Raw genomic sequence first — 18,693 nt, forward strand, 5'->3', positions numbered from 1 at the left:
ATATAAAGGCTTTATAAACCCTTCCCACACTCTTGCAATGTTCTAAACTCTTAAACCTACTTAAATTTAACAACATATGCAGGGCGTAATTTGAACCGGATCTTGCCGGAACAAGATCTGGGAACGCTCTTATTTTGACAGGGTGCGTTCTGGCAACTGTTTGCTTGGATCCGGCAACTCTCAGACTTACTAATAATAAAATTATGAACAAATATGACTGCCTTGTCGTTTTGGGAGCCATGCTTGAACCGTGTTGCTCCCCTCTGCTGCTGAGACGATAAATAAATAACTCTGACACCTCTGCTGCTGTTTTTATGACGCTCTGGACGCTCGTCACCCACAGCACGTATGCAACAGAGTATAACTCCAAGTGAGAGCGATACCTGCCCCCTTTTTCCTCTTTCGCGTTGATAAAATTTTTTAGTTTTATTGATGAGTTTGTCAAAGCACAACTTGTTTTTTTCCTTATGTAAATACAGAAGTAATGTATAACAAATGTTAAGACTCTATTATTTGCTAACAAAATATATTTTATGTCATTAAACAATTTGTTAGGCTCTTGTCTTGTGAGCATGCACATTCCCCAGGACTCCCCACCCCTACACCGATCCGCCCGCTATTTGTGTTCCAGCATCGATCGGTTTACAAATTAAGCCTCGAACATACTGTAGGTAATTTACAGTACTGCAAAATTTTATACTCGCTAGCCTTGGTCCGGTTCTGGTCCAGTTCTGATCAACTCTCTGCAGCCGCTCGAGAGGCTTCCTGGGCCGGCAAGCAGCACTCAGATTGACTAATGAGGCTGGATGTAGTCTTGGTCCAATTCCTGGCCAGTTTCGTACGGTTCTCTGCATTCACTGAGCACCAAAGTCATCATGAATAAGGACTGAACTTTTTAGTCAGGTTCAAATCAGGTCAAAACTTTCCCTCCATTTCGGCAGAAAACAGTGCCCGGAAGCACTGTTGGCTTCTGGGTAGTGTAGTTCTTTGACTGGCGTTAAAGTGTAGGCTTATTGAAAGAAAACTACAAAATGGCAGCACCTGTCCAAAGTTTTTTTTTCCATTAACTTTTTATCCTGAACCATCCCAATCACATGAGTAATATTGAAGTTGACAGTCCTTGAAAAATAGCGAAAGAGCGAGTCCACGAAACTTAAACTGCGAAGTAGCGAGAGTCTGCTGTAATGGAATGTAATTTATTTTTACTTAATTAATTTTTTTACTTTTGCATCGATATCCATGTGCCCTTGACAAATAATAACGCTATTGTACATTTTTAAGGTCAATGTTGACTCATTCAAAGTAGCTTCATTCTTACAGAAACTTCAAATACTATAGTTAAGTTACAGTTTTATTTAGGTGTTATTTTAAAAATTACATGAAAGTTTGATATTTTTACTCGTAAAATAAATGTGCTTCTAAAAGAAAGGGTAGAAAAGGTGTGACCTCTAGAGATCTCGAGATGCACAGGTTTCACACCCATTATGTAAAACAACAAAATAATTTTGTGCTTTCCACATTTTTCCCTGTTTTGTCAGCGCAGTGAACACAAAGTGCATATGCATGTTTAATTTCAAAACAAGAGCTCTCAGAACAGTGCAAAAAGACTGATGCATGTTTTTGCATGAGCACACATACATGGCTACAAATGGACTCCAGCTAATAAGAATGAATGAAACAAAAGTGGTTTAACGGAAGTGTGAGAGAAAGTTACAACAAGGGGGGCGAGGATGTTAAAGTTAAAAAGCTCTCGTGGTGAATTATTAATGCAGAGCCATGTGCCTTCAAACGCAACCTCAAAGTTTCTCTCTTACATGTATGCACGCACACACACGCACACACATGCACAGATAAACAGCTGCAATCCCCAGTTGTTTGTGCAGACAGGAAAAGGCCTTCTTGTCTCTGTCTAGTTTTGGGGTATGTGTAAATGCTCTGTTGTCTCCAGCTCAAATGAGAGGGATGTTTGTTCCCTGAATGGAGAATGTTCGGCGTGTTTTGTGTGCATGCAAGACTCTGTGAAAAGTCACATATGCTGAATGCCTAAATATAAGTTACAATGAACTGTAATCATCACTTTTCACTAAGGTTTTTACACTACAGTTGGTTTGTTTCTACTTTTAAAGCACATGCTTATCTAGTCCACTAACCATTCAGAGTGTATGACCATAGAAGGTAGAAGCATTCCAGATCTGATCTTTTAAAGTGGGGCTCTGTAGAAAGGCCATAAACATTTAATATCTCACTTGTTGTAGATAGCGCTTTGAACAATCTCAGTTTAGAGGAATAGTTCCATGCTGACCAGAATGATAACAGCTAGTCTGTGCTGGGCCAAGATCAAAGTATATTGCTATCATCTTAAAACAACGTCGGTGTAAAAAACGTCATGGCAGTTCATGCAAAGACAGTTTTTAAATATTTGATTGAGATTGCTGTCAATTTCATATGTTACAATGTCCCTGCATGATCGTGTCCCAGGCTGCACTAAACGTGCAATAATTAGCTGTTGCTGCTCTCAATTAACCTTAAAATATGTAACCATTTTAGTACTGATACGATATTGGCAGCATTGTGAAAGTTATGGAATATAATTTGCACAAACTGCTAAAAAAAAAAATTTGAGAGTGAATTTGTTTTAAAATTATTGACATTAGTTTTGGCTTTTGATGAAGTGTTAGCTCATCAATCTGATCAGAATCAAAGTCAAAATATAATTAATTCAAAAAGCAATCTGCTACAGGTAAGATATAACTTTATATTGACATTTAGACCACAACTCTACTTCAAAAGCATCAGAACTATTGATTTAAATCATAATATTGGATAAAAATTTGTCTTAAATTCTTGCAGTCATGAGTTGTGCTTTCAAGCTTCTAATGAAGCTATTCCAGCACAGTCTGCTGGCTTAGTTAGATAGATAACTTTTACTAATTAGCTTTTCTACTGTATATGAATATTTCTGTTCAGTGCCCTGAGATGACTTCTTTGTGACTTGGTGCTATATAAATACATTTAATTAAATTTACTTGAATTAATGACAGTTGTTGTAGAATAATAGCTATTATTACTGTATATATTACAACTTAAAATGACCTGTTTTTTGTATTTTAAATAGACAACACTTTTCCAAATGACTACGAACATTAAGTGTCACAAGCATGTCAAAACTAAATTTATCTTCTTCTATTTCAGCAAAGTTTGCACCACACACATTGGTAATAAATAAATAGCCATTGATTATGCCAGCCTGGCCTAATAATCGGTTTTGCTGCAAATCCACAGTCTGTGAAAAGGTCATCCACACTCAGGAATCGTGACAGGACAAAAGATTAGGAATGCATCTGGCAAAATCCTGTTTATTATCCACACCAGAAGCACTTGTACTCTGTGCAGCTTAGTGTCGCCCACAGTTTGCAAGTTGTACCTGCTCAAACTGAGCTCACACTTTCATTGAAGCAGATGAGTCCCATTGTTGTCTGTCAGGAGAAGAGCTGATATGTAAGAGTGCAACGATCGCTGAGTGACATAAAACAGCTGCTGCCCATGAGTAAAAGTGATATTTTGAAAATGTGCTTAAATGGTGAGTTTGTGTAAATGTTTGCTGGCAACAAAGGGTGCCAAAAATGTGCAACAAAAGAAACAAAGTGAAGTTTTCGTAACTCATGTTCTTCATTTCTTTTGTTTTCCACCTTCCTCCCCTCTCCCATTCTTATGCAGCCGGTGTTGCTGTGGCTCAGAGAGTTGTGACAGTCCAGAGTGGACCTATGATTCGGACCGAAGGCTCCCATATGACCATCTGGTGCAACGTGACGGGTTACAAAGAGGGAAAGATGCAGGACTTTGAGTGGTCCGTGTACTTGCCGACCATGCCGGATCGGGAGCTTCGCATCGTGAGCACGGCTCAGTCAAACTACGCCTATGCCGTGTACGCCCAGCGGGTGAACGACAAAGAAATATTTGTGGAGAGACTGAGCCAGGACTCGGCGGTACTCCACATCACTAAAGTTCAGGTCAAGGACCAGGGCCTGTATGAGTGTTACACACCCAACACAGACGGGCAATACCTGGGATCCTACAGTGCACGCACCAACCTCACAGGTGAGCCTCAAAGCACACAGTCAGATTATAATCTGTTATTAGAAGCTGTGGAGATTTGGGTTTTAAGTTTTGAAGCCAGTTGGTGATTTCGAACACAATAGGTTTAAAATTGATTTGCATTCTTCAGATTTTGTACAAACCTTGTTGTGCAAGCTTAACCGTTTCACTTTTATTCTTGTGATGCTTGTGTTCATTACAAGACTGCATTCATCTCCATATGGACATGAATTTACTTTCAAAATATAAAATAATAAAATACAATGAGCCAGTTGGATTGAAAGGATAAAACACATTTATTACGGTTTGTTTGTCGGCATGTTTTCAAACCAAGTTACCGCTTCATTTATGAACCTTTGGCTCTTGCCAACCTTATTTAACATAAACGTGATGTTGTGTTGGCGGTAGTTTGTAAGTTTATGCTAAAATAATTGCTAAACTTGGATTGTAATAAGTTCTTTGTTCAGACCTCATTATTTCATCTAGCTTAATAAATTGAAACATGGTAAAATTATTTTAATCTTGCTTACAGACAAACTTTGAATACAGTGTTGAGCTGCAGCCTGTTTTTATTGCCCACTAACAAAAGGAGGGCTGTATGGTTTTTGCCTGTGTCTTGGTGTGTTTTTGTGTGAATCTGTCTCAGAAAGTTATCACTGAACCAATGTCTACCACTACTTTCCTTTTAAAGTTGATCCGCCATGGCCAACATACTTTAGAGAACACAAAAATGGCAAGTCACTTTAAAGATACTGAGCTAAACTATAGTGTGGTTGTAGATGCGAGTCATCCCCAACAGATACATTTTACACTACACATTGTGCATCTTTGTTTCCATTGTTTGTAATAATAAATCATGTTTGTCTGGAAATTATCAAAAAAGAATCATTAGATGTGCATCTACAACTACATCTATAAACTTTTGTTGTCAATCCATTTCACAGCTGCTATAACTAACTGACTATGGCCAACTAGAAAATTGACAATAACTCAGTAAATGTTAAAGCTAAAAGCTAAAATATGGTAAGGTAGTAGCTGAGAGTCATCACTAGCTATGTTTACATGCACAAAATTCTTTGATCGGATTGAAATGTATTTGGATAAAATACCCCAAATGTATCGTTTACATGGGCACAATCCGTTCATGACAAGCATTTACATGCTTTTATTGAAAATAGAAGTATTGACATGTGCAGAGTGGTAAACTCTCCTTAAAAAAACACAGAAGAAGAAGTTCTACTTCTGTTTTACTTCCGTGATAAACATAAACAAACCTGAGCGCCCAAAATGGACCCGCGACAGGTTTTAATGTCGGTGGAGTCGTTACTGCGCTCCCTGATTGAGCTACAGGTAATACAGATCATTTTGAGCTCTTTCAAAGTTTCTAGTAGAAATGTTGTCGCTCACCGAACAGATTTGCTTCCCCGACATGCTAATATTATTAGCATCTAGCCAAGCGGAAATACGTGAGGTAGACAGGTCGCACATGCGCAGTCAGGTCAGTTTTTCACGATTGGAATAAAATGAACAGATTAAGTCCAGATGACCTGACTGAAAATTGTTGGATTGTATACCTGGATTATTGAGCATGGACTTTTTTGGGAACATATTAAGTGTTTACATGCACACCGTTTGGATTATGAATCGGCATAAACCACCCCTCTCATTCGGATTACATATTCTTTCGGATCGAGCTGAATCAACAAAAAAATAATCCGAATGGGGCGTTTACATAACGCATTTTTATTCCGAATAGCCGTTTATTCCGATTACGTATGTCCATGTAAACATAGCTACTAACACATACTCTGTGCACCAAAAGAATGGAGAGATCTCGCATAACTTTATTTTTAAGATTGAAACAATAAAACTGAAACTCTGGCACAACAGTTTCCGCTGGGATCAATAAAGTTCTATCTTATATCTTATCTTATCTTAAAAGGCTTCAAATCTAACAATTCCTAATTTAAGATGATGCTTAAAAACTCCGCCATGAAAAGGCAGCAGGCAATATGCATTGGTGCAAGGAATTTTTTGTTATATTTTGTTTCTAAGGAGCCTTTTTTTCGTTGTGTTCTTAAGGCTTTCTGAAAGTTTCTGAAAATTACCACTTATCATTTTCAGTCCAGTCTTTTCATCTGATCAATTTAAAAGGAATGCTTTTCTGTTTATTAAACCACTTAATACAAACCTGACTGCTTGGTGAAAAAAACCTTTCAATTTGTTCCAATTTATTCAGCCGCATTTAAACAAAAATTTGAAAGATCATTTAATAAACAAAAATTTGTTTCTCCAACAGAATGATTAGCAGAAACATAAAATGATTAGCAGAAAAAGCTATTAGCAGAAGACCTGGCCTTAGATCAATAAATCAATTGGTGGATGATTAATGTTTCAGGTTACGTCTTCGGTTTTTGCTGAAGGATTTTGTGCCTCTACGTGTCAACGACAGAACTTTTACAAACTACTCTACCCTTACTTTACATCCTACTGTGTACTACTCTGTCCTTTATTTAGTTTTGAGGTACATGTACACCACTTTTTATCCACCACTTTCCCAGTTTTCTCATTCTTAAGAACATGACACACTTGTCTGCCAAACGATGCCATCTCTTTGTGATTTTCATAAATGTATAGAAAGAAATGGAGGATTATACGTTTTCAAGGTTCAAGGTTCTTTATTGTCGTTCACATCACATGTGGTACATGAGGTGGAACAAAACTGTGTACAGTACTCACGGTCCCAGTTACACCCAAACATAGCAATACAGTATCTGTAATATAAACTATGAAAAAAGAAACAGTATACAAGGATCTAAGCTATATGCTAAACAATAATAATATAAAATAATACATGAACATGAGTCTGTTGTGAGCAGATGGGTATGAATATAGCAGCTTAAAGGCAAGAAATCAGGGTAATCAGTGCAATGTAACCAGTTGATCAGATAATTGTCCTGACTTGTTTTATTTATTTATTTATTTTTGTTTGTTTCTGTTTTCATTTTGTTTTATTAGTATCAGTGTGTTTTTCTTTGTCCAGTAATCTGTTAGATCGATATATATTCTTGTTTCAATAGATATGTTCCCTGTATGTTTTACCTTACAAAACTCAATAAATATATATACAAAAAAAAAAAAAAAAGGCAATAAATCACCAGCATGGATAAAGTGTCAAATCCCCAATTAAAGTGTCATTACATTGATATTCCTGGTTAGAGATTCATGAGTCTAACCACCTCAGGGTAGAAGCTGTTCCTCAGTCTAGTGGTTCTACACTTAATGCTCCTCAACCTCCTTCCTGAGGTGAACGGGGCAAAAAGTGTGTGTGCTGGGTGAGTGGGGTCCTTCATGATGCAGGTGGCCCTCTTCCTGCATCTGGAGGTGTAAATGTCTGTGATGGTGAGGAGACTGACTCCACCAGACTTCTGTGCAGCCTTCACCACTCTCTGCAAAGCTTTTTTTTTTCTGCAGCTGTGCAGCCTCCATGCCACACGTTGATGCTGGAGCACAGGATGCTCTCCACTGCACACCTGTAGAAGGAGGTGAGGACTGAGTTTTCCAAACCAGCTCGTCTCAGCCGTCTGAGGAAGTAGAGTCTCTGATGAGCTTTCTTAATCAGGCTTGTAGCGTTGATGCTCCAGCTGAGGTTGTCATTCAGGTGCACACCCAAGTACTTGTAACTGGAGACCACTTCCACCGCAGTTCCTCCTATGTGCAGGGGGTGTAGGTGTGTTTGCTCTTTCTGAAATCCACAATGAGATTATCCACAATAATTTCCTTCGTCTTCTTCGCATTGATGTGAAGGTTGTTCCTTCTGCACCAGCTCTCCAGGTGTTCCACCTCCTGTCCGTAGCTGGACTCATCATTGTTTGTGATGCATCAGTATTGACCCATTACTAGAAATTAAGCAAATACCTTTTTTTGCCAAATTGTCCATCATGTGTATACAAAATATTGTTTACATTTGATGCATTTTGATGCTTGACATCGGTTGAACACTTAATAACACTTGAAATAGTCAGGCACAATGACTGAAACGCAACAAAAATCCTGAGAAAAACTTTCAGAAACTATATAAAACTTTTGCTCAAGACCTTTTCATAAAACCACCAAAACGTCGGACTCCTTCTTGAAGGAAATAATTGTATCTTGGTTCTGTTTCTCCATCCAGACCCTCACTTTTGGGCACACATCCAAAGCGATAAACTCACTCAAGTATCTGCTAACGTCAGTCTAGTTTCACACAGTCCCACCTCTTCTGACTGGAGAAAACCTGAGCTCTTACGCATCCGTACACAGGCAAACATGCACTCTCTTCCCACCTATTCATTCCTTGCCTTGGGCTGTTTCTGTAACATACCCACTGTGCCGACAGGATGAGTGACTGTTTCAAACCATCGCACTAGTTTCTGTGTACCACTCTTTTATTTTAGGCAACATGTTCAGATCTACCCAAAAGGCATCGCTGAGACCACAGCTGTCATAGCTACAGATGCCATTCCCTTCATGTCTTCATTCCTTTATCCCTCTCATAGACCATCCTCTAAAGGCTGAGGCTCAAACCAAATCAAATACTTTTTGCTGAAAAAAAAAAAAAGTGGTGTTACAAATATTTGTATCTCTCTGTGCAGTGCTGTGAACTCTGAAACACAAATATTAGCTTTGGGCCCGCTTCCCTTCATGTTTTAGCTGCAGGCTTTGCTTCCTAAAAGCAAAACAAATTGAGTGGCTCGCTGATCGATGGACTTAGTTTGGACTGAATTAGACGTTTTGGACTTCAGCTGTTATAATTTCTAATATGAGCAGAGTGAAGTGAATGTAGGGCAGAGCCCAGTCGCAGGGCACAGAAATGGTGCTGCTGATAAAACGCAGTATTTATAGATCCGTGTGTGTGAGAGCGACACAGAGAAAGAGACAGTTAGACAGTGTGTGTGTGAGCGGAGGTACTGAGGGACGGTTACCCGCTTCTCTCTGTGTCTCTAACCTCTTAACCCAGTTTGGAAGGTCAGGGGTCCACAGCAGGGTCTCTCCTACTTTTCTCCCTGTTATGACACGAATCCTTGTGTGATTTCTGCAGGCAGCTGGACGCCTCTTCGGCTCCTGTTGTGCGCAAACAATAGCATGCCCCTCTCACCCCACCTCCTCCATTCTTCCTGCTTCTTCTAACTTATTCTTTTGTCGTTCATTCTTTTACGTCTCCATCAGCCCTGACTGTTCACTGACTTGATTTTACTGTCATTTTCATTTTATTGTAAAAACAAAAAAAGCATTTTCCTGGAGGAAAGTTATTTCAAGGTTAATGTTAAAAGACAGCTATAAACATTATTATCAAGAAAATATAAGAAGGAACTACATGAGGCATATGTTTTGGTGTTGTTGAGGTGATTACTGTAGAAATAAAAATCTATGCAGTGACATTGTCCTTACTACTCAGTCTTACAGTGTAAACCGTTCTGCACAAAGACCAAGGCAGAACATTTAAAAGTGGAACTTAAAACCTGCTGCCTGAGGAGGGGAACAGTTTCAGTAGCACACCTGGACACTGTTTTGTATTAATCTATTGTCATGTGTTTCATTGTCAGGGTGTCTGTCTGTGTATCTGGGAGGGAGTGATTGATTGCCTGGGAAATGATACCGGTTTCAGTGTGTATGCAAATAGGTACTTTTTTAAGAAACTGAGCTGTTAGAAAGTATGTTTTTATACTCTTTATGATACTAAAAGTATATTTATCAAGTGAAAAATGTAATGTGACATAGTGCCATGCAAGCCCTTGGAAAATGGAAATAATTCATATAAGAGAAGAATAATTGGCAATCACAGCACAAAATTTGGATTATGTCCATTAAATTGTGGAACCACATTGAAATGGAAGAATGTTCTTATTATGAGAAGATTCAATTTTTATTTTGATAGGGCATTTTGAGGGGCTTACTGTTTGGTTCCAGACAGTATAAAGATTTAAAACACATTTTAAGGTATCAGAGCAGCTCCAAAATTCTGTACAGCAGTTCAAATTGCTCTGGACAGCTATTTGGCAAACTGAATAGTTTTGCAAATTGCTGGTAAATATATAAAAAACACATTTGTTTCTTTCAGAAGATGGAGGGAGACCACAGTTGAGCTCATAGTTGAAATGGACTTTTGGTTGTCAGATGACAATAATTTCCATTTCTTATGAATGCTAGAGTTGGTTTCAACTGGTAAACCATCTTCCAAGCTGTGTGGAGAGGTGGCTGAAAAGGTTTAAACACTCCAACAACGTTTAATAATTTAAGAATGATAATTAACTTAAAGCCAATTAACTAACTTTTTTATTTAATGTGCTGTTAGTTTAATGTTTTACAATGACGCCTCACAAATGGAGGGACAGTGGCCTAAATAAGTCGTTCTTTAAATCAACTGTTGGAGATTTTGAACATGTAGATAAGATATATGTGCAGCACGTGCTATGTCAGCCCTTACAGGGAGTATGTATATACAAAGTATATATATGTCTAAAATACGCAAATAAAATATTTTTATTGTCTTTTCCCAATGGCAAAAGAGCTCCAGCTCCTTCAAGTGTATATGCCAGTTGTGTACACTAATCACTGATTAATACTACAGATTCTCAACTGGACTGAAGTCTGGGTTTTAACTGGGTCATTCTAGGATATTCAACTGTTTGTTCATTTTATCACCAGAGTGTTGTTTTAGCAGTGTGTTCAGGGTCATGGTCCTGCTGACGACTAAACTTGTGTCACAGATTTCTCTTGTGAATGTCTCTATATTTTGCATCTTCAATCTGTGCTTCACTTCTTACCAGTTTCTCAATTATTAACATAAAAAATCCCATCAACATGTTACAACCACCATGCTTTATTGTGGGGCTGGTGTTCCCAGCATAATTAAAGATGTTAAGTTTGCACCAGACATGTTGTCCTTGATGACCAACAGATTTAATGTTCATCTAATGTATCTGTAGAAGCTTTTTTCACATGTTGACAAGTGTAAAAAAAAACAAAAAACAAGTCTCTACCAAGTTTATACTGGTTTTATGAACAGACTCCCCCATTTGTGCACAAAGGTTGCCCAGCTCCATCAGGGTTTGGCTTCCTTGCCCAGTTTGAGTTTTAAAAGATGACTCCATCTTGGCATGGTTAACAATGGAGTAATGATGGTTTGTGAGATGTCCAGGGTTTAGGATATTATTTTATAATCCAACCCTGGTTTGTACTTATTCACAGCTCTGTCTCTAACCTGTGTGCAGAGTTCCTTGGTTTCCGTGCTGCCCCTTGCTTATTACTAGCCCTTAGGACTGATGCTGATTCTGGGGGCTGTTAAACAGCTTTATAGCATTTCATAAGTTTAGCTTTTGGCTCTAAGACTGCTCACATGTGGATCTAGTTTATCTAATGCTGTGGCTTCTGAAGGTAGTGTTTGGAATTTGAATTGAAGGCGGAATATGTATACACAGAACCCCTTTGAATTTTATATTTTTAGAATTATTTGAATCAATTTTTATTTTTTTGTCTCATGAATGAGGCCCATTATTTATAATGAAATTGTAAATCTATTAAAATTTTAGGTTCAGTACTTTTGCAACCCACTGTATTGTTAGTGCTTTCAAGTTCAAGTATTGTCATTTCACCGCATGTGGTAAATGAGGTGGAACAAAATTATGTAAATAGGGTTCCAGTTACATCCAATAATAGCAAAAATTTAAAGTGTAAAAAAAAAGGTAAATAAGGATGCAAGATATACTCCAAGACACACGCCAAACGAACGCCAAATGGTACGCTACAAGATCCAAGATATACGCGGCTAAACACTAATAATGTGTGGCGGCTGTGGCTGAATGGTTATAGCAGTCATTTTCCGATGCAAGAGTTGGGGGTTTGATTCCACCAGCAGTCACATGCCGAAATGTCCCTGGGCAAGACACTGAACCCCTCATTGCCTTCGATGTGTGTCCCTTAGGTGTATGAATGTGATAAAGTACTGATTAATCTTTGTAAAGATCTAGTAGAGTGCTGTATGAATGGGTAAATGAGGACAGGTTGTAGTGTAAAGTGCTTTGAGTATCTTGATCAGATAGAAAGGTACTATATAAATACAGTCCATTTAATGCAAAACAATATGGATAAGATAAGATAGAACTTTATTTATCCCACAGGAAATTGTTGTGCCAGAGTTTCAGTACAAAGGAACATACACAAAGAATCACACAAGATATAAAAAAATAACAAATAAAAATACTAACAATTAAGGTCCAAAACAGGTCAGGTGCAGACAGAAACTTTAAAGTGTTTATTGTAGTGCAGGATTAATTTTATTGTCCTATGTGCAGAAAGCAGGAGTTGAAAAGTTTGATAGCCACAGGGAGGAAGGACTTCCAGTGGCGTTCTGTGGAGCACCTCGGTTGGTCTCAGTCTACGACTGAAGATGCTGCGGTAAGAGTCTAATGTGGCATGTATTGGGTGTTATGTGTTGTTCAGGATCTGAAGCAGTATCCTCAGCATCCTCTGCTCAGACACCTCTGTCAGAGACTGCAGGTCCACTCCCAGAACAGAACCAGCTCTCCTGATAAGCTTATTGAGTCTGTTGGCATCAGCTTTCTTCACCCTGCTGCCGCAGCACACCACAGTGTAGAAGAAGACGCTGGAAACCACCGAGTGGTGAAACATCTGCAGCACGGTCCTGCAGATGTTAAAGGATCTGAGTCTCCTCTGGAAAACAAGGCAACTCTGCCTTTATTGTAGAGGGCATTGGTGTTAGCTGTCTAGTCCAGTTTATTGTCTAAGTGGACCCCCAGGTACTTGTAGCAGTCCACAGTGTCCACCTTAGTACCCTTGATGATTATTAACCTTTATTTAACCAGGCAAAACCCATTGAGATCACAGATCTCTTTTGCAAGGGAGGCCTGGGCCTGAAGGCAGCCAAACATGCATGTTTTTATTCTGTGGGAGGAAACTGGAGTACCCGGAGAAAACCCACGCAAGCACAATAAGAACATGCAAAGTACGCACAGAAAGACCCCAGGTCCAACCAGGGATTGAACCCAGAACCTTCTTGCTATGAGGCAACAGTGCTAAACACTGAGCTGTTGTGCCACAAGTCATGATAGGGTTGGGGTGAGGGATGGGGTGGGGTGGGGGCTAAATACAACCAATAATTCCTACTAATGATAAAATGAAAGATTCATGTCTCCCAATGCCACACTTTTCTTGCTGTCATTTGGAAAAAAAAACTAAAAAAAAACAAAAACGTTTTCACTATAATATTTATTTGTGCTTCACAAGGACTGTATTTAACCTGGGCGTTTTGGAGCTTTTTTTTTTTTAAGTGCGTAGTTTCCAAATTTATTTTCTTATGCAAGAAAAACATACAACCCCCATCTGTTTCATGTGAGTGTACATTTTTGTGTTTGTACATTTTGTGTGAGTGGACTTCCTCCTACACATCAGATCACAAGAAAAGGACAACAGCCTAACATGACCATCCATGTTGTCCTTATCCTACGCACCAGCCTGTGTGTGAGAGTGGCCAACAGCTAGCAGAACAACAAGCCCTGTTTTAGACACACTATTCATACTTATGGCAATCCCATGTGCCCTTACTGCTGAAAGGAGTGCCATAGGAGTTATCATGCTGGCAGATACAAAGACTCAACCCCCGTATTTGGCTTGTCCTTTCCTTGTACTTTAGTGATATAGTAATAAGACTGAAGAACTGAAAACACTGTAAATTTCTTCACATTCTGTCTCCTTGTCTTTATTCACTGCCAATGGGTGAGAAAAAGTCAATTTCTAGATGACTGACACCAAGGGGAGGAAATACGTTCAGCATCAAGCGATTTACAAGAAAGAAAGTGAGATGGATGGTATGAAGAAGTAGAGATGAGAAAATTGGAAAGGAGAAAAATGGGGGCAGAAGTGACATTAGTAGAAATAGGTAGCAGAGCCATGTTGAATAACAGATGTGACCAATAATTGACAAGCCCTTGGTCCCACTTCAACATGGTTGTTACACTTCCCCGAGGTGTAGCCCACATTACAGCTTTCTTACCACCGTAGGGGTGCATCTTAAGCAGTTGCTGCTGATCTGACTCTTAAGGTTAATGTAGTTACTAACCGCCACACAAGTACTAAAATGCAATTAGCCAGCACAAATTGAGGAGACAAGAGAAGAAACGGAAAGAAGGGAAAAAGGCTAGAGATGAGAGTGAGGAATTTCAATTAAGAATAAAAGAAGAAATGTTCCTAAATCATTTTAAGAACAAGCCGCAGGAAAATACCACATCTCTTCAGTCACACTTCTCATTTTCACGGCATTTATGACCTATTTTATTTTGTTTTCACACATTTTGAGGAGAAAAATAAAACTGTGGCCTTATTGTAAGCTAGACATTAGCGTATTCAAAGTCAAAGTATGATTTATTAGCATTTTTATGTGCATGTTTTTGTACATTACTAAATTTTGACAGGAGTTTTTTTTTTATGAAAAGGGCAAAGAGCAGGAGTGTTGATTTTTTTTGGCATAGACAAGATTGTGCACTGCTCAACATGCAGTAAGAGCAACTGAATTGCGTTTCTGCTGAGCTCAGCGTTGTGAGCGTGTGCATGTCTGACTTGTGTGTCTCTCCTGCTCATCTTTCCACAAGGGAGTCAAAGTTGCACTCCTCTACTTCTCTTAATGAGACGGACCGAGTGGGGAGATGTCATCTCACATTCTTTCTGCTACGCTGGTTGACACGGAGAGCCCACCTCCCGTTTTCCTGTTCCCACACTGCCTTTATCAATCTTTAGCATAGATTTGATTCCTGATCCCCACCCCAGCCACTGTTGATCATGCAGGTATATGGCTTTGTCAATACAGCAGTTCATTACAGTTTATTGCAACAGAAAGGCATGAGTGTGATTAAAACAGTGATTAAAAAAGACAAAGTAAGAGGGTAATCCATTTTTTTTTGCCAAAAGAATGATGACGTGTTGGCAGAAAACTTACACAAGACATAATTGAGGTGCAAGTGAGAAAGTGGAGCTGAAGAAACAAGACATTTCATATATCTGTGTATCTTGGTATTGATTGGAAGTACACATCTTTGTATGATTGGAGCACTTCATCTTATTTGTCAATTCTGGAGAGGATTTTTCTGCCTCCCCCTTCACATTGGCCTCACTGTCACCTCTCAGTTTCTTTTATAATTACTTTTCCGTTTTTGTCATTTGTGTGTGAGTATGATTGCTCAAGCTGGCCCTAAGCTGACGACCAGGCAGGACTCCAAATGGAAAGAGATTTTATCACCGTGTCTAGCTTGCCATTTCCTTGCACATCTCATCCACTTTAGCCGACAGAGCTTCCTGCCAATAACATTAAAACGACTCAACCTACTATACACAGATGCGCGCGCACACACACACACACACACACACACACACACACACATATATATATATATATATATTTATATACAGTATATACAATGTATTATACACACTTGAAACACAGCCACAGTCACACAATGTAGTGAGCTGTCAGTCAGGACCAATGTCGCCCCCGTAATTGAGTCTAAGAGGGATGGTGCAGTAGTGGTCCCACTGGAGCACACACTTTCAAAGGAACAGCACTGAAGAGAGGTTTAACAACCCGGTGGATCACTTCAGTTGACAATAGTATGGTTGAGGAGAACATGAAGCACCATGAATAAAGAAGTGCTGAACAGGGAGAACTAGGTGCCTTAATACCTGTACTCCCATAAAACAAGCTGAACTACCAGTAAATTGTAGTTGCAGGTGTAATTTTGGGCTGAAGTTGGTGGATAGGAGGCAAAAGTTTAAGACTTGAGTTAAAGACTTGTTGAGCTTAAAAGGACTCCATACCTGATTGTTTTATGTGAGTTCATTCATGCTTAGCTGCTTATTCAAAGTAGAGTCATGAAGTCATCAGGTCAGCTAGGAAAACCCAGACAACTGTCTCTTCAGCTGCAGTCTTCAGCTCCTCTGAGGGGATCTTGAGGTAATCCTAGACCAGTGAGGGAAGATAATTCCTAACACATGTTCTAGGTCTTCTCCGGGCTCTCCTTTAAGAAAGACATGCCTGAAATACCTCCAATAGGTGACAAGAATACATCTGAATCAGATGTCCAAACCATCTTGGCTAACTTCTTCGGATGCAGAAGAGCAGTGGCTCTTCTCCGAGCTCCGTCCAGGTGACCACCCTACAGTCATTATACTGTCGATGCTTCTATCTCCAATATCTTCATCTATTGTCTGAGTGACCCCTGAAAACTAGGGGTGGAGGGACAGATACATTTTCACATCTTGTAGATGTGCATTTAGGTATAAAAGTCTCACATGACCCTCTGAGTCCAGTTCATTTCACTGATACTCTGGGATGGCTGTAGGCCTGCTACATGTTGTCTGAAGTGATAATAGATGGAAGACCAGTTCAAACATTATCCTTCATTTGTGACATGGGGAAGAGTGTACAACTAATGTTACAATATACTTAATTAGATAGAAAAAAATATATAATTATATAGATAGATTCATAAAGATTAATATGAGATGATCTCATAAGTGAGACCACACATCTTCAGGCTTGAAAACAATTGTGGATAACCCATAATAACCTGAGTGTTGTGATTTTTTTACTTCATAATGAAACAAAAGGCTCCAGAATTGACAGCTGGATAGAAATTATTGTACAACCATAATTATTTCATCAAATAGCTTGAACAGTCTGACAATCTGGATTTCTCTCTTTCAGACTAACATCATATTTCTCTAGTTATCTTTTAAAACAAATGCAGGACACAAAAAAAGATAATGAACATAAGATAAAGAACAGGCATTAGTTTTACAGATGCACATCTTGTTATAGATAGACACTCTGGCTCCAAGGAGTCGTCTCTGGGTCATTGTGACAAATCCAGTGATAATCATGATACCTCAGTTATATTTGCAATTTTCTGCATCCACAGCTGTAATTGCTTATTGGAAGAGATCAGAAAACTATAATTCAGACAAACCTGAAAATAATTCAACTTGATTTAACATGCTGTTTTGTTTTTTATTTGAACAGTGAGGACAATGTTGTTGACAGCACAATGATGCACTACAACTTAAGAAGTAGTGTTGGTCCAGAAGAGTTTCTCTATGAATTGCAATTACTACATTCACACAAAACTCCACATTTGTTCTTGGATCATTTTAGTAGAGATCATTATACCACCTCACTAAATATTTGGACCCAGGTCACATCATAAATTGTTGACTTCTGGTTAGCATTTATGGACTTGCTTTTGTTTCAAACTTTTAAGTGGGTCAGCTATGAAGCAATTATTGAAGCATTTTCTTGCACTCTATTGAAAACTTATTACGCACTTATATGTGAAAATCTAAATCACATCAGTGGTGCTGTATGATTTACTTGTGTTTGGTATGCATGTTGAGTTTTACTTGATAATAATGTTCATGGGTTAAACTGCACCACTGTACCTTTCGCTGATTTGATTAGCTTAGCTAAGCGCTAACCCTTTAGGAATGTGCTGCCTCTTCCATTTGAGATTAGTAGGGCTCAGCCATGGCTTGAATATGAATATAGCATGGATATGGACGTGATTAATGTGCTAACGAGTGTTTGTGCTTACCGTGTCATAACATGCTCAGTAAGGAATGAAGGCTAATGGCCTTGAGTGGTCATACGGCTCCAACTGTGATCAGGGACACTGAGGATGCAGCGATGTTGTTTGATAATTACTGCTTTGATGCTTCATTTTAGCATGTGGGAGCAGAATATTTATGTGGTTCAAGATATCTATCTGATAGTCCTTTCTGACACAAACACACATGGTCATCACATTCCATTTGCAATAAACAAGCAACCACAGACATTTGCACTAATGCACTCAGTTATGACAAGGTATTCATTTCTAAATACATTAAAGAAGCTTAGGTGTGTGTTTCTTAGGGAGATACCCTTTTGTAATGGAGGAACTACACCTCCTGTAGCCTATACGTTTTATGAATTAAAAAAAGTAAGTGGTAATAGAATTTTTTGTCTTCAAACCCACACTGTGTGGGTTTTTCAAGTAGACTCATATCATACTGTGATTGTGGGTGTGGTGAGGGGTCTAAAAATATTTCCACAGAAGTCAGCACATGCAGTACTCTTTTCCATTCAATTTGTAGCGCTGCCCTTCCTTTGACCTTGCTTCGCCATTATCCATGAGTCATCAAGTGTCCACGTGACATAAATAGATTGGTGTGGACAATTTGGCACTCACCAGTTTCTTGTGAGTTTCTTCTACTATGTCTTCAGAGTGTTCTGTCCTTATTTACAGGTCTGTGCAAAAGAAGGTGCAAAGCAGAGATACCTTTTAGTGATAATTCTTTTAAAGATGAGATTGCACCCATAAAAGTCAGAGTAAAGGATTTTAGTGTGGGCTGTAAAACCAGCTGAAGGGTAGAAGTGGGGAAAAAAAACCAGTGGAGAAGCCTGGAAAGGTAAACTTATTTTGGTGATACAAATATGAACAAACTACTTTGTCTCAGAAACATTTCTATCTAATTCTGTTTTATAAATACTAAAAAGTGCTCCAAAATGCACAC

At 38.8% G+C, this 18,693-nt stretch overlaps 1 protein-coding gene across 1 annotated transcript in view; it reads left to right on the forward strand.

The window, feature by feature from the left end:
• igsf3 (immunoglobulin superfamily, member 3) overlaps positions 1 to 18,693 on the forward strand; it is a 126,211-nt gene that overhangs the window by 30,439 nt on the left and 77,079 nt on the right. The window contains exon 2 of the mRNA XM_037686170.1: positions 3,718 to 4,098. Coding sequence (XP_037542098.1) covers positions 3,718 to 4,098 — 381 coding nt within the window. The remainder of the gene's footprint in view (positions 1 to 3,717; positions 4,099 to 18,693) is intronic.

Source organism: Nematolebias whitei, chromosome 13 (assembly GCF_014905685.2).
Source record: "Nematolebias whitei isolate Nwh7 chromosome 13, NemWhi1, whole genome shotgun sequence".
Lineage (NCBI taxonomy): Eukaryota > Metazoa > Chordata > Actinopteri > Cyprinodontiformes > Rivulidae > Nematolebias > Nematolebias whitei.